Consider the following 16,661-nt stretch of genomic DNA (forward strand, 5'->3'; position numbering starts at 1 on the left):
GGGTTGCTTTTATGTTGCGTTTTCGTGTTTCAGGAAAAAAAGAGAGAAGAAAAACGCGTTCGTGAGGTGACATGTCTAGGACTTCACAGGATCTCTCCCTCCCCATCCCTCCCCTCTCCTCTTCATTGACGGGTTTAGTTTTTTTGTTCTTTTTTTCTTGCTTTTCTCCCATTTGATGAGCCGTTTTTTTTTTAAATCTAATCTAGATCTGGAAGTTTCTCTTTCTCGTTTTGGCAAGTTTTCTTATTATATGTTTTCGAGGTTTTGCTTCCATCGGATTTCGTTAGCGTACAAGTTTAGTTTTAAAGGAGATCGGAAGAGCCTCGTGAAGGTTTTATTATCGGTGTTCGATTTGTGCTCATTCAAGCTTTTTATACTGCATGGCGATGGTGTTGTGGACACCGAACCCAGGTGTTCACCGCCGAAAGGCAAACTCATAGCAACATATGAAGATCTCGGTGTGTGCTCATTATCGAAGACAGATTCGGCGATCGGCCGTCGTTCTTGATTTGAAGAGGTCATAGATTTGTTTTTTGAGTATGCGAACCCTATCTTTATTTTGGTGATTCATCTTCTTATCTCAGGTTTGTTTTGTGTTGAAGTTGTAGCGCTTAGATCGCGATATTTCATTCTCTTTTTTTTTTTTTTAATATGAATGAAATGTTATTTCGGAAAAAAGAAGAAGAAGAAGACAAATATGATACCGCAAATTGGCATCTTGTATTGACACTTATCGCAAGAAGATTTAGTTTTGAAAAATAATCATCCTCAAGGCACACCGGTGTCTAAGACGTAAGAGTAAGGCCCTGTTTGGTTCAGCATTTAGTTAAGGGACTTTGAGAAAATGCAAATACCTTTGGGCTAAAGGCCTTTTTCAAAATGCAAATAATGTTTGGTAAAGTGTATTTTAAAAACATATTTGGAAAACAACTTTGACGTAAATGTTGTTTGGTGAAATATAAACTTTGTAAAATATTTTTACTTTTTGAAAAAAAAAGCAACGGCGGCCGCCAGGGGGCGGGCGGCGGAGGCCGGGCGGCGGCGGCGGGGCGATGGCGACGGAGGGTGGGGGGTGATGGTCGGCGGGCGGGTGGCTGCAAACGAATGTGACAAAATTAAAATAAAAAAAAATTTAGTTGCATTTTGTAAAAGTCCTTTAGCCCAAAGTACCTCTAGAGGTACTTTGGGCTAAAGAATTGGAGAGCATTTGAGATGCAATTGTATCTTATCAAAGTGACCCAAAAAATGAACCAAACACCATTTGCATTTGGCCAAGGGACTTTAGAGCCCCAATGCTCATTTTCAATATCGAACCAAACGGGACCTAAATCTTTGATACGGTAATGCGTGGGTTTTTGGTGAAGCGAGTATGCTCTCCACCCATCACTCCGAGAATCAGAAGGCGATGCGTTGGTTTCGATCAATTCTTTAACTTCATGCGAATGAATATGCCTTTTGGTACATACGGTGGCTTTTGGTTGTAAAGAAACTGAATATTCACGTGTAATTGATCAATATATGGTCAAGTGCTACCTTAAAGTTGTCTTCCCGTTCAAGACATAACTTTTTACTAGCGTGAACTATAACATCCTCCACGAAGTAGCCGCCTCGCCTTTCATCAAATTACACACGATGTTGGAGCAAAACGATTTCAAGCTCAAAATCGTGCATATCATCGCCGAAAATGAATGGTTCCGAGAGCATCATTCTGAATATGGTCGCTTGCACCGCTCAAAATAATTAGCCAATAAAAAACGGTGTCTAGACGTTTCCGTGAACCACGAAAATGTTTTTCATCGACTCATTTCGGGAAGCATATGAGTGATCATTTTCAAGAAAATGTTCTTCGAGTTATTCATCTTTCGTGAAATAAACGGAGCCTTCCGATGCGTTTGTTTCGCGGAAAGTTCGAGATTTTGGGAAACATTTTTTTTTAAAAAACGATGGCTCATGCCGCATATGAAGATAAATTAATGAAAAATATATTTATTATCCACAAAATTGCGAGATATAAACTATCATTGATAATGAGAATATTTCCTGTTGATTAAGTTTTTTTTTCTCATCAACGTTCGACAAACAAAAAAAAAAAACTTTTTTGACCGTTGTAATTAATCATCTACCCCTCAAATTGCACTCGTTTTGCGAATCCCACCACCGCCTAGGGTATCTTAGAAGAGGGGTTTAGTGCCAAATTCGGACCCAACAAAATTATCTTCCCATGCATTTCTCCATTTGCAATGTCGCGTAACTTGTACGGGAGTGCAATTCTTGACAAATGTTGAAAAATGGGCCTTGAATCACGATTCCTGCTTACGGTTTCGTCCTCATCTGCGCTGGCCCTCACTTTTTTTAAAGTTAGAAAGCTTCTTTTATTTCGTAAAAGATATTTTTAAAAAAAATATTTTAAATTTTTTTGATATTTAATTCACGAAAAATAAGCTAATACCAAAAAATACTTTGCCCTCGTGAGAAAAATTCTTTAAAAAAATGGAGAAAATATTTTCCTCTTTTTCTCATCTCTTTTACATATTTGTTATTTTTAATTATTTTTTACTTTATTTTCATTTTTCATTTATTTTTTTTCAAAATTTGGAAATTCTTAATTTTTTATTTTTCAAATAAAAATGATTTTTAATTGCTTTCTTTAATTTGTTCTCTTCTTTCTTCTTTAATTTCTTCGTCAACCGGGCGATTGGCCACAAGTGAGGCTCGGCCTCGCCGAATCGGGCTTGACCAATCTCCGGCCTCACCTCCGGCTGGCAACCGACTAGCGAATAATTAAAAATAAAGAAGAAAAAAGAAGAAAAAAAAAATAAAGAAAGTAATTAAAAATTAAATTTTGCATTAAAAAAATAAATTAAAATAAAATAAAAAATTATTTAATATTTTTTAGGAAAATCAATTCCTTGCCAAACGACGGAAATTGTTTTGCAATTCATTTTTAAGTCTTGGCCAAACACTGGAAAATGACATTTCGGAAAACTTTTTTCGAAAATATCACATTTTCCGCGAAACAAACGGATCCAAGTCATGTGAGGCGCGGAGGTTCAGTCTTTTGATTTTTGTCGTTGATTTGACCTGCTCCAAAAAATGTCGTGCTTGTAAAATTAAGGATTTTAATGACGCGTGAGTTCATGTCATTGACCAAAGTCAGTAAGTAGCAACATGTGACCCATGTTTTAATGCCTCGGAAGAGGTACACGGAGGCGTGGTTTTACTTTTACGCGCAGCAGTCCAAACCGATGGCTCCACGAGCCCATTCGTTTCGTATTGGCCAATTTCTCTAATCGATATAACTAATCATCTATCCACGAGGTACTTTTCGAAAATTCCGAATTTTTCACGAAACAAAAGCGCCCTCGAATTACACTCGAATTACCACCTAGCCTAGCGTATCCCGGAAGAGGGGTTTCGTGCCAAATTCGGACACCAACAAGAAACATATTCCCTAAACCGGACAACTTCCCGTGTATTCCTCCATTCACAACATCGCGTAAACTTGTGAGGGGGTGCAAGTATCGTCAAATGCGTTGAAAAGTGGCCGTTGCATCACGATTCCAGTCACGGATTCGTCCTTTATCTGCGCTGGCCCTCGCTTTGAAGCAGCTCTCCATTGGAAGTTAAGTCACGCGGGGCGGAAAGGTTCAGTCATTCCGTTTTTGTCTTCTTGATTGGGACCTGCTCCGAACATGTCGTGCTTTGCCAGACTAGCGATTTAATAAACGCGGGGGAGTTCATGTCATCGACCAAAGTTAGTAAGGTTGCAAACACGTGACCCCGTGTGTTTAACTCCTTGAAAAGGGCCGCGGAGGTGTCGTTTTTACGTGGAAATGTGCGAATCGATGGCTCCGCGAGCCCCTTTAGGTTTCGTATCGGCTTCTCTCTGATCGAGGTCCACGCCTCTTCCGAATGGTTTCGACCATATGGCTAACTCTGTTTTTTTTGTCTCGTATGATCGGGTAATGTTTACATCCAGTTATAAAACACGAGTTCGTTATCCGATTTCGATGCTCTAAAGAATTTCGCTTCGCGGGACGCTCGAGCCGAATCAAGAGCAACCCCGAATGTCCGGTCGATCGCCGAGATCGGCTCCCGAGCTAATTGGACAGCCGAAACTGGCCGGAGCATTAGCTCCTCTCCCCCTTTTTTTTTTTTTTTTTTTTTGGGAGGACCGAGCGATGGTCGTACGAACGGGTCCGGGCCGTGAAGTGGCGCGTTGGGTTCGCATTTATTAACACGCGTGGCCAATTTTCACCGGTAGCGGAAAAAGGAAAAAGGAAAAGTTAAGGGAAATGGTCATAATGATAAATTAAAAAAAAAATAAACCGACCAAAAAAAAAGAAGATTCTGCTTTTTTTTTTGGGCCGAAAAAAACAGTGAATTGATTGGACAGTTATCCATCTGTACCAAAAGCGCCACCCATCGGACCGCTCTCGTTTAAAGCCTCGTCCCTCCCACCAACGGTCCGATTTGACCGAGCCCAATGCACAGCTCGCTGCTGCCTGCCCGATCAAACTTCGCCTCCAAGTCCAGAATCTTCTAGAAAAACGTCTTGCTTTATTTTGCGAATATAGAATTCATGGGTAAATACGCAAGTCAATAACCGTTAAATAATCTCTCCCGTAAATTTTAAATTTTAGAAATTAGATCCTTTTTTTTTTTATCGAACGGCAACCTCCCCAAAAAAGGTTTCGAATCTTGAAGTACTTTGTATCGTTCCACTCATCACTATACGTTTGTTGAATACGTTATATGATATCGTTTATTGTAACCAATAAACTTGAACTGGCATAATAATTCGGAGAAAGCGATGACAAATATAATAAAGACCAATGAATTTCTTAATAAGTAAAGATGATTAAACTGCAGATCGAATATGGATTTGCAAAGTCGCTATAAAATGTGATAGAACGAGACATGAGGTAAGGTACAAATTACAGAACCTCCTCAAGGAATTAATTCTTGCCAATGGTGCTTTGCAGATTTACGAACCGTGCCTCCCGAGATACAATATCTCAAAATTTTTTGGAGTAGCATTATGCAAACGGGACTTAATCGAACGTTTCCTCGAGCCGGTAATTTATAGAGTTTGGAAGAGAAGAGACGTATTACATGTTCTTCTTCTTTTTTCTTAACGGAGAATAGTTTCATTTCAATTTACAGAGTTTGGAAGGTCGTGTACTAAAGAGATGCGTGAAATGCATGAACTGCAGAGATACATGGATTAAAGAGACATGTGAACCGAATAGACACGTCTCGTTTTGCTAACTTTTATTGGTCCATTAGCCCGTAATTACAACAATATTTCTTATGCGCATTGTGTATTTTCACCGGCAATTTATTTTCGTTATTTAATAATTAGGATTTTTTTTTTTCGATTTGTCTACCCTTTTGTTCTTTTACCCCTTGCACGGGCCTTGATCCTATGCAACCTACACAGCTCTTGCTTAAACACGAGCAAAAATGTTGTTCCTCTTTTTCACACGATATATAATTTGTAGTTCACCGGTACCTTCATGTTATTTCAAGTAATGTTAATAATAATATACCTACCTATCTCGCAAAGCTCGAAATGGTAAGAAATCTACATGTACGATGATCCAAACATCCGTTACGGATAAAACATATCCATCGTTTAATGTGAAATGTCGTTTCTTAAAATGCACGACGAATAATACACTTTCATTTCATTGTCGCTACCGATCGCCTCTGGGGGCAAGATTATGCTCGCGATAGGAAAAAAAAAAAAAGAAGAAGAGAAAAAGAATAAAGAATGGTGTCATGAATAATATACTATAATTCGAAGGTTAATCACGATAACCTGAAATCCTCAATTTAACTTATTACAAATCGGAATATAATACATTTATATATTTCAATCAATATCGAGATAGAAAAAAGTTTCGTGATATCATATCGTGGTGGATATATTATTTGAACGACCTCGAGATATGTTTTTCAGTTTTGTATGTAGAAATCCATGTTATTTCCTTACGTAAGTAGATATATATATTATTCTTCGATTTGTATATTTCAAAGATTTATTTTTTTATTGAGTGAATCCAAACAACTTTAATATTAAAGAAGGGGGCTTATGCTAAACAGAAAATATTATTCTATCGATGTGAGCGAGGGGGAAGCTTGGGGAGGGGGGAGAGACTGAAGAGGACTGTAGGGTGAGAGTAGGGACAAAGTTGTCATTTTCAAGCACCAACCTCTGCTTTATAAGCTGCCCTCGGGTGGCATTCTTGTAGATATTACCTAGACACGATTCTGCTTGTCTTTGCTTCTCTCTCTCACTCTCCGAGAGAACGGTGGTGCCGGTACAGCTCACTCAACACTTTTACCTTCCTCCTCCTCCCCCTCCTCGTCGTCTCGCGCCGATTGTCGCCAGAGTGCGGCTTCCCGTCCGCCGATTTCGAGGTACCGCCGCTGCTTTGCATTTCTAGGGCTTTTTCGGTTTTTCGGCTTTTTTTTTTATTTTTTGCGTGGCCTTTCTTTTGTGGCCGTCGCCGTTTGTTTTTCTCCGTCCCGCTCTGCAAATGGATCTGGCGCGCTTCGGTCTCGGCCGGGAGTGACTGTGGCGGTTTCTCCGTGGCTGGTTGTGCTGATCTGTTCGGTTTTGTGAAGTTTTTAGTGTCGCCTTTTCGGCTTTAGCTTGGTCGTGTTTCGCTTTGAGCTCGGTAGATCTCGGACGCTGGATTTGTGTTTTAGGTTGTGGATGTTGTTTTCGGTGATCGGTTTGTTTTTGTGCGGTGCTTTTGGTCTGTCGATCTTCGCTGGGAGCGCTAGTGCCTTAAGTAGATAGATACCGTAGGTGAAGAGCTTTTCTCTTAGGGTTTAGTTTTTCGTTCACTTTTGATACTGAGTTTTGACTGCTCACTGGCCTTCTGATTTCTTTGTCGTCAATCATTTCTAAGGGACGGATTTCTGCAGCTTAGCTTTTGGTTTGCTGTCTATATTTGTTATTGAAATCCGAACATGGTAGGGTTCATTTCTGTTTCCGAGTTGCAGACAGTCATCGAAATGCTTGACGCATTTACCTCTCTAGCAATTAACATTATGATTATTCTGTAGGTTGCATGTTCTGTGTCTCCTTAACTATTCAGTATCATGGCAAGCCTGTCCATGCTTTCATCACGCTGTTATTGATATATTTCTGCCGATTTTAGTCCATCTCTTTTGTTAATGTGGTTGCTTGGTGTTTAATTCCTTCCCCGGGGGGGGTGATGACGGGGTAAATTGCTTTAAGTGGTTTTGTGAAGTCTTGTTTTACAAATTTAGGCATAGTAAGGTTTTGTCCATTTTCTTTGTAATTTGTATGATCGATATTAAAGCAGATTCTATGGGCATCGTAGGGAGTCCTGAAATAATACTAAAACTTGTTCCTGTCTACCACAGATGATATTGATGTTTTTTCTGAAACTGTAGGAATTCTCAAGTTTTATTAGTCTAATTGAATTATTGCTAATGCTCTGCAAATAAACATGGCAGTATCATTCTAGGTTTTTTGGTTGACCTAAATTGGTGTTGGTGACTCCAAATTTATAACTTGCTCATGGGAATTGTTTTTTTAGATCTCGAGTCACAATGGTGAGGAAGAAGAGATCTGAAGGTTCAAGTGGAGGTGAGAGCTCTGAGACCCAAGAGCAAGGTGGGGGTAGTGGCCGTGGTTCTCAACGCCCACCTGAAAGAAGTGCTCCACCTCAACAAGGAGGGGGATATCCGGGTGGTCGAGGTTGGGGTCCCCAGGGTCAGAGAGGAGGTCATGGAGGTTATGGCGGAGGACGTGGTCGTGGGATGCCGCCGCCGCCACAGCAGCAGCAGTATGGTGGCCCTCCTGAATATCAAGGTAGAGGAAGGGGTGGGCCTCCTCAACATGGTGGCCGGGGTGGGTATGGCAGCAGTCGCAGCATGGGAGGTAGCAGTGAAGGCGGACCTCCTGGTGGCCCATCCAGATTTCCAGTTCCCGAGCTGCACCAAGCTACCCAGGCTCCATATCAAGCCGGGGTGACTCCTCAGCAGATGGAGCCCAGTTCATCATCACAGCCACCTGAACCATCAGAAATTGCAGAGCAAATTCAGCAGCTTTCCATCCAGCAAGAGGGTGCTACACAACATGCACCACCGTCAAGTAAATCAATGACGTTCCCTCTTCGTCCTGGCAAAGGTAGCTATGGTACAAGGTGTGTTGTCAAGGCCAACCACTTTTTTGCCGAGTTACCAGACAAAGATTTGCACCAGTATGATGTGAGTTGCTCCTCATGCACTATCTGGATGCATTGGCTTAGGACGCTTGCATTCCTTTACATACATCATTTGATTTCTTAATGATAACTAGGTTTCCATAACACCTGAAGTCGCATCACGAATAGTCAATCGCCAAGTCATGAAGAAGCTAGTGGATTTGTACAGAGAATCTCATCTGGGGAAGCGACTTCCAGCTTATGATGGTCGCAAATCACTTTATACTGCAGGGCCTCTGCCTTTTCTGTCAAAGGAATTTAAAATCACTCTTATTGATGATGATGAAGGGCCGGGTGGGCCAAGGTTGTCATTCTACTCAATGTTTAATTAGCATTCCAACTGCATCTTTGTATATGTTTCTAACTGTCTCAGTCTTCATACAGGAGGGAGAGAGAATTTAAAGTAGTTATCAAGTTGGCTGCTCGTGCTGACTTACATCATCTAGGTTTGTTCTTACAAGGAAGGCAAGCTGATGCACCTCAGGAAGCTCTTCAAGTTCTAGACATTGTTTTGCGTGAATTGCCCACTAGTAGGTATGAATATGTTTGCTGATGCTAAAAAAGGGCAGTTCTGAATGATATTTTTTTTATCTTTGTTTTTCTTTTGTGTGTGTCTGAATTGCCTAATATTAGATAGGTATAAAAAAAATGACGTTCTTTATATGCAATATTGCCTTCATGCACACAATCATGTTGCGTCAAAATCTACTCCAGGTATTGTCCAGTGGCTCGATCATTTTATTCTCCTGATCTTGGGAGAAGGCAGCCGCTTGGTGAGGGACTTGAAAGTTGGAGAGGTTTCTATCAGAGTATTCGACCAACTCAGATGGGCCTGTCTTTGAATATTGGTGAGTACAACTGCTACATTGCTTATTCTTTCGTCTTTTTTCGTCCTTAAGATTGAATCTTTCTTTTAGCTTGAAACACTCATTGTCTGGTAATTTCTATTGTTCTGTTCTGTTAACTTTGTTTTTCTGTCTTGCAGATATGTCCTCCACTGCATTTATTGAGCCCTTGCCAGTCATCGACTTTGTGACTCAGTTGCTGACTCGCGATGTATCCTCCAGACCATTATCTGATGCTGATCGTGTGAAGGTTGGGCATTCTTCAGTTTTTTTATCTTGATAATTGCATGCTTTAGTGTCTTTTAGTTTGTTATGTTATTTTAATTTTTCACCCTGAGCAGATAAAGAAGGCCCTCAGAGGAGTGAAAGTTGAAGTCACCCACCGTGGTAATATGCGGAGGAAGTACCGGATCTCAGGTTTGACATCTCAGGCGACACGGGAGCTGAAGTAAGTACTTTTTAATAGTCTGGCTAACTTCCCTTTCGTTGGAGCCTATCTGGTTGTTCATAGTTGTTGTATGTCTTTTGGAAGACAAGACAATATTGACTACTCTCAATGTTTTCTGGTTTTAGTTTTCCTGTTGATGATAGAGGCACTATGAAATCTGTGGTCGAGTACTTTTATGAGACTTATGGTTTTGCTATCCAACACACCCAATGGCCTTGTTTACAAGTGGGAAATCAGAATAGACCAAATTACTTGCCAATGGAGGTCTTTGCTCTACTTTTAACTTATATTGTTGATTATTTTTTTGTCACTTTGTTGTCCGTCATATCTGATCTTACTGTTTCTAAGTTCAGGTATGCAAGATTGTGGAGGGTCAGAGGTACTCTAAAAGGCTGAATGAGAGGCAGATTACGGCCTTGCTTAAGGTGACTTGTCAGCGCCCTCAGGAAAGAGAGCTAGACATCATGCAGGTGAGAAATTTGAAGAAACATGTCAATTGTTTTTTTCACATGATGTTTAGTGAAATAATAGAAATATTTCTGTTTGCGTTTCTTCATCTGCTTCTTTCACATTTTGTGATTTCAATTTTGTGTTCTGATTGCTGTGCACTTTCAGTTTCTGTCCTGTTGATACAGAAAGTTATGAAAATTAGGATTCAGTAACTTTTCTTTGTTCCCTTGGTAAAGTGTGGATATGATTTTGCTGTATGTATTAATTGATACGTGTGGCTGAAGAGAAAACTCGAAAGAAAAATGAAATGACACATGAAATTTGATCAAACTAATGTATCTTATGTTGTGCAATCAATTCCATCACCATACTCCTGGAATCAAACAAGTAGAGAAAACTTTTTACTAAAAGTCTCAATAAATAACCATGCCTTAATCCTGGAATATCAAACAGCAGAGAATTTTTCACTAGCAGTCTCAATGATAGCTATACCGAAAGTGATAAATTTTCGCGTGGACTTAATGTGTAGTTACATTGAGAAAGTTGTTCGTTCTGCTGCAACTTGCAGGCTTATGCTTGTAACAAGGGGAGTCCCTTTTTTATTTATTTGGTTTGAGCCTTGAGGTCTCTATTGCACAAAGCTGATTGAATCTGCTCAGTTATTGTCCTCGAAAACTTGTTGCCTTGTTTTTACCCTTCAATTTCTGTTTCTACTTGCCCTTCATTTTTTTATTGAATGGAAAATGATGTTTCCTGGATGCTAATTGAAATATTGATTGCTTTTACAGATCTAGGGCCATACCTTTTGCCAGCCCCTGTGCTTTTCATAATCTACATTTCTTTGGTTTTCCTACCCTGTTTTTATCGATTTTATCCTTTTGGTGTGACTATGGCGTGACTTTAAACCAGGAGTCATAAACTGGTACTGTCATGGAAGGTTCATACACTGCATTGTCAAAATTTTGATAGATTATCTACTAATCTGGTGTACTTGCACATATCAAGTAACACTGCCTGGTGTTGATAAATCAGATTAATATTAGACCAGGAGTCATACACTGGTACTGTCGACGGAGGTTTTTGCACTATATTGTCAATATTAAATACTTTATCTACTAATTTGATATGCTTACACATATCAAGTCAGATTAATATTGGTAGTGCTGCCTGGTGGTGATAATTTTCCATTTGTTTCGATCATCCAGACTGTTCATCATAATGCGTACCACGAGGACCCTTATGCTAAGGAGTTTGGGATTAAAATTAGTGAGAAGCTTGCTCAAGTGGAAGCACGCATTCTCCCCGCACCTTGGGTAAATTGTCGTGCACCTGGTTGTTGTCCTTAACATCTGCAATAGTTTAGGAAATCACTCTTATTTATGATTGCTACTCCTCTATGCAGCTCAAGTATCACGATTCGGGCAGAATAAAGGATTGCCTGCCTGAGGTTGGGTGCTGGAATATGATGAATAAGGTAAGTTGTCAGTTGGACTAGAGACCCAATTTAAGTGCCATGTACTTTTACTTCCTGAAGCTGGGTTGTGCTTGAAAGGTTTTTTAGTGCCTCAGGGTCTCTTAACAATCAATATATTCATGTGTTATTAATCTTTGTGGGATTTATGAAGCTTTGGAATAAGGGATTCAGCGACCTAGGATGTGGTCTTGCTTTTGTGTTATTTTGTTTGCAGCTCAGACTTTTTGGCTTTTTTGTAGGAAATGGTTGTTTTAGCTTTTTGATCAGCTTGTATATCTTGGGGTGGAGGTGCTGCGATCTTGATTGGAGAGTTTTAGATATGGCTGCTCCTTTAATTTACGCTCATATTTGCCTGCATTTGCTTGTGTGAAATGACTCCCTTCCTTTGAAAAAGACTCTCTCTCTCTCTCTCTCTGTCGTCACTTTCTCACATGTCCATTCATTTGTGCTACATCGGTGAGGGAATAAGTTCAGTGTGTTGTAGTTTGGTGGATAATACCTCATAAATATTTCTGCCTGGACATTATTTTGTGTACCTTGTCCCGTTTCTACGACATTTTCAATGCTATTGCATTCCCTTGCATCCCTTAAAATGTCGCCTCTTCAGGCATTTGATTGCATCAACCTTAATTTGCAGAAAATGGTTAATGGAGGCACAGTGAACAATTGGTTCTGCATCAATTTTTCGAGGAACGTTCAAGATACTGTGGCACGTGATTTCTGTAACGAGCTTGCTCATATGTGCTACATTTCTGGCATGGTATGATTGATTGTGTTATTTTATAATTTGTTGATAGGACTTTGTTGACTTCAATTTTTTGGTGATTTGTCTCACCTTTTAATGGTTTGTTAAGGCCTTCAATCCTGAACCTATTCTTCCGCCAGTAAGCGGCCGTCCAGATCAAGTTGAGAGGATTCTGAAAACTCGATACCATGAGGCCATGACAAGAATCCAGCCCAAGGGCAAAGATATTGACCTCCTTATTGTCATTCTTCCTGATAACAATGGATCACTTTATGGTAGGAGATACTCAATGACATCAGTCTTCCTCGAATTCTCAAATTGATCTTCACTCATAATATCTTATATTCATTTTTCCTGCAGGGGATTTAAAGCGAATATGTGAAACTGATCTTGGGCTTGTTTCTCAGTGTTGTTTGACGAAACATGTATTTAAGAAAAGTAAACAGTACCTGGCAAATGTTGCCCTCAAGATCAATGTGAAGGTTGGAGGGAGGAACACGGTTCTTGTTGATGCACTGTCTAGGCGAATTCCTTTAGTCAGTGATCGGCCTACAATTATCTTCGGTGCTGATGTCACTCATCCTCATCCCGGAGAGGATTCTAGTCCATCCATCGCTGCTGTACGTATTTTTTTCATCTGATCACGTGTTTGGTTAATTTGTTTTATTTTAATCTGAGTTCGTGTTACCTATTATAACTTTCGGTCTCTCCTCTTTCGATTTTTAGGTTGTAGCTTCTCAAGATTGGCCTGAAGTGACCAAATATGCTGGTTTGGTATGTGCTCAAGCCCATCGACAAGAGCTGATTCAAGATTTGTATAAGACCTGGCAGGATCCAGTTAGAGGGACTGTGACTGGTGGCATGATAAAGTATGCTGCCTCTCTCTCTCTCTCTCTCTCTCATATTTTATGTGCATCTGATACTAGTTGGGCCTGTATGTAAGCAGTAAAGGTTACCAATTTCCCAACCCTGCAGAACCTGTCAATTTCTGTCAGTATTGTCATTTGGATGATCAAACTGTCTGTTATTTTTCCCAGGGAACTGCTTATATCTTTCCGCAGAGCGACGGGACAGAAACCTCAGCGCATCATTTTCTACAGGTTTATTTCGTCCTGTCTTAACTCAACAGTTGGCAGTTGGTATGGTGTTTCAACTTTTTGTCCGGTTTACATGTAGGGATGGGGTAAGCGAAGGACAATTTTATCAGGTCTTGCTTTATGAGCTTGATGCTATCCGCAAGGTAGTAACCCCTTCTCGAGTAAAAGTTCCTTACTTGCAGTGCAACAACTACTTCGTACTCTAAATGTTTTAGTCAATAGCAACTCATATGTTCGTTCTGTGGACTCCAAATAGTTCACGAAGTAGCACTTCTCTGATATCATAACATATTGCTTGTAATTCCAGGCGTGTAATTCCCTGGAACCAAATTATCAGCCTCCTGTGACATTTGTTGTCGTTCAGAAGCGACACCACACAAGATTGTTTGCTAGTAATCACCGTGACCGCGGTTCAGTTGATAGGAGTGGGAATATATTGCCTGGTAAGGTTTTGGCTTACCTCTGAACTAGCTTTGTTTGTTGGCATTATTTCGTTTGTTGAATATACAATTTGCAAATTATGAGCAGGCACTGTCGTGGACTCCAAGATCTGCCATCCCACAGAGTTTGACTTCTATCTGTGCAGCCATGCGGGTATTCAGGTATTCCACGTGCCATAGATAAACTACATTTATGTGTTTCATTTATGGTCCTCAATTTAGAAGATGCACTTACACTTGGATGGATATTGGTAGGGTACCAGCCGTCCAGCGCATTATCATGTCCTCTGGGATGAGAACAAATTTACTGCTGATGGACTTCAGTCTCTGACTAATAACCTTTGCTACACGTTAGTATTTTATCTCTGTCGCGTTAGTGAATTTTAAGCCCCATCTACATTTGGGATTATTCAAATCATTGTGCTTTCTGTTTGCCAACTGTTCTTATGTCAGAAGATAAGATTTTTCTTTTTATCAGTAACTGTACTAGTGACTACTAATCAGAGCTGATTTACTCTTCTTAACTTGCAGTTATGCAAGGTGTACTCGATCTGTCTCTATTGGTGAGTCCTCTCTCTTTCTCTCTCTCTCTCTCTCTGCCCCCACACACATTAAATAGGAATATAGTTTTGAACTGGAATTGATGAATCTCTTGATCCTGCAGTGCCTCCTGCGTATTATGCTCATCTTGCTGCATTCCGTGCTCGCTTCTACATGGAACCAGAGACGTCGGACAGCGGTTCTGTGACTAGTGGATTCGCCACAGGACGTGGGGGTCCTGGTATGGGTGCTGCTGGTTCACGGAGCACTCGCGTGCCAGGAGCCAGTGCTGCTGTCAGACCGCTGCCTGCCCTCAAAGAGAACGTCAAGAGGGTTATGTTTTACTGCTAAGTTTGGTTTGGTGGGTCTGTCTCTCGCGTAACTGTTGAGTTTGCTTTTTACGTCTGCTTCCCAAATTTCGCACTCTTTTCAGGGAAATATAAGATGTAGGTGGTTCATGCTCATGCCACACTATCCGGACAAAATCTTCTGACCTCCGTGATATTTGAATTTGTTGGATGCTAAGTTGGTCTTTAATGTGTGCTTTGCGCATTTTATAGCTTATATAGCAAGACAGTATCTCGGAGAAAGCTCAATGGTTACGCAGGTAATGTTGAGGATGAGAAGGCTGGCCAGTTGCCTAGCTAGTGACAGTTAAATCATATTTAAAAGGGTGGTTCATCGCCACGTCTTGTCGTCTGCTGGGGCTGCATTTGTATCTCTCTTCGAGCTTCCTTCCTTCCGGAATGTTACAGGCATCTGCGCTCACACATGAAGTAGATAATTTTAAGCGCCCAATTCTGGTCATGATCTTGATTGCTTTTGCTCAGCTTATGCTACCCCGTCCATTCATATACCATGTCCATCTTAGTCATGACGATACGATTTGATTTGGCCACACGCCACAAGACGCTTATGTACTGTTGAATCGGGCTACGTCATTGCTTTTGCTCTGCACAGGCATTTCGTTCAATGCTTTCTTTGAATTATTTATGATGCTCTTTGGCGTTGCCAGAATCCAATTTTTCATTGCGCTGTTGATGCATGTGACTCTCTACTCACCTCGCTAGTAGTAACAAAAAAAAGGGAAAGAAAAAAGATATGCTGAATATAATCTGGCCTGGGAGTAGGACGAGTCCGCCGCAGCAAACTGAATCAGCCCTACTCTCGGGTCCGAACGTTGCTCATCCACACGGGGATGCTGCATTTGGTCAGGGCTAGACTTGGGAAGCTGGGTCGGGTCGAAAATCATCTCATTCAAAGATCAATGTGTGTCATCATGGTTGGCAGCAGCAAGCACACGCCCGTCAAAGATGATTAATAATTTGATATATAGATTTCCGTCAAAGGGAAGTTTTCATTCGTTATCAAAATGACACGAAAGAATCCATAAGACGTTTCAAAAATCATTACAACGAAGTAAGCTTACAGACATGCAAAATAAACGAAAATCCAAAAATCAATGTATGTCATCACAGCATGGTTAGCGGAGCTAAGCACACGCTCGTCCTTGAAAATCAAATATGTGACTGCATTCAAACAAAATGATTGGCGGCCGATCATCGAATCATACATCATCATTATTGATAAGCATGCATCGAGATCTCCATTTGTATTTACAACTTTCACACAATTTTCGGCGTTCCCAACATCACTGTATGGAAACAACAAAAATATGTTGAACAAGCTCGGATTTGACACTTGTAAGAATGTGCCAAAGCTTCCAACAAAAACGTATTGAACGAGCATAAATATGGCACTAGAGCTGTTGTGAATACCAATGAAGCTAGAGATGGAGTACTTATTCATTAGAACATCCTAAATCTAGAACTAGATCGGGAGAGGAAAACTCTCAAATTTAAGATTGAGAGAGTAAAGCTTCCGGATCTAGAGTGGGAGAGTAAAGCAAGAAACAAGAGAAAATAAAAAGAAAAGTAACCAAAGAGAGAGGAGAAGGAGAGTTCTAGGTCAAATCCCTCCCATCCATAAGTTGAAGAAGCGAAGAAAGGTAGAGTAAACTCGGAGAGGAGAGAGAGGTGGGGTGACAGGTTTCCGACTTATATTGACTCATTCATTCGCGATACAGTTTTACCGACACATACCCGACCTGTATAAACCCATACTCGACCCAAACCGAGCTCTTTTCTTAACAAAATTTTTCCTTCAACTGTCAATGGAAGTCCAGTTCGATGGTAGCCTGTCCACGTGCATTTTGAATAATAGGCGATACCATGGACCAACCCGCCAAGTGAGTGAGAAAGCTCGCGAGTAATGGACGGGAGCACGAAGATGGCGATAAGGCCAAGGGGGGTATTCAATAAGACCTATAAAGCTCTTAGTACATTATAATTACCTCATCGTATTACTTAAGAA

General features: G+C 40.6%; 1 protein-coding gene across 1 annotated transcript; it reads left to right on the plus strand.

Moving 5' to 3' along the window:
* Nucleotides 1-6,270: 6,270 nt before the first annotated feature.
* LOC115734688 (protein argonaute 1-like) lies at nucleotides 6,271-14,913 on the plus strand. Its single transcript, XM_030665582.2, has 22 exons — nucleotides 6,271-6,426; nucleotides 7,581-8,253; nucleotides 8,345-8,553; nucleotides 8,634-8,783; nucleotides 8,964-9,097; nucleotides 9,235-9,344; nucleotides 9,436-9,542; nucleotides 9,668-9,806; nucleotides 9,896-10,012; nucleotides 11,198-11,305; nucleotides 11,395-11,466; nucleotides 12,104-12,226; nucleotides 12,321-12,486; nucleotides 12,572-12,831; nucleotides 12,938-13,080; nucleotides 13,249-13,311; nucleotides 13,388-13,451; nucleotides 13,616-13,751; nucleotides 13,837-13,910; nucleotides 14,004-14,098; nucleotides 14,280-14,311; nucleotides 14,413-14,913. The coding sequence occupies exons 2-22, from the start codon at nucleotides 7,594-7,596 to the stop codon at nucleotides 14,637-14,639; spliced, it is 3,189 nt and encodes a 1,062-aa protein (XP_030521442.1). The 5' UTR covers nucleotides 6,271-6,426; nucleotides 7,581-7,593; the 3' UTR covers nucleotides 14,640-14,913.
* The last annotated feature ends 1,748 nt before the right edge of the window (nucleotides 14,914-16,661 follow it).

This window comes from Rhodamnia argentea, chromosome 7 (assembly GCF_020921035.1).
Source record: "Rhodamnia argentea isolate NSW1041297 chromosome 7, ASM2092103v1, whole genome shotgun sequence".
Lineage (NCBI taxonomy): Eukaryota > Viridiplantae > Streptophyta > Magnoliopsida > Myrtales > Myrtaceae > Rhodamnia > Rhodamnia argentea.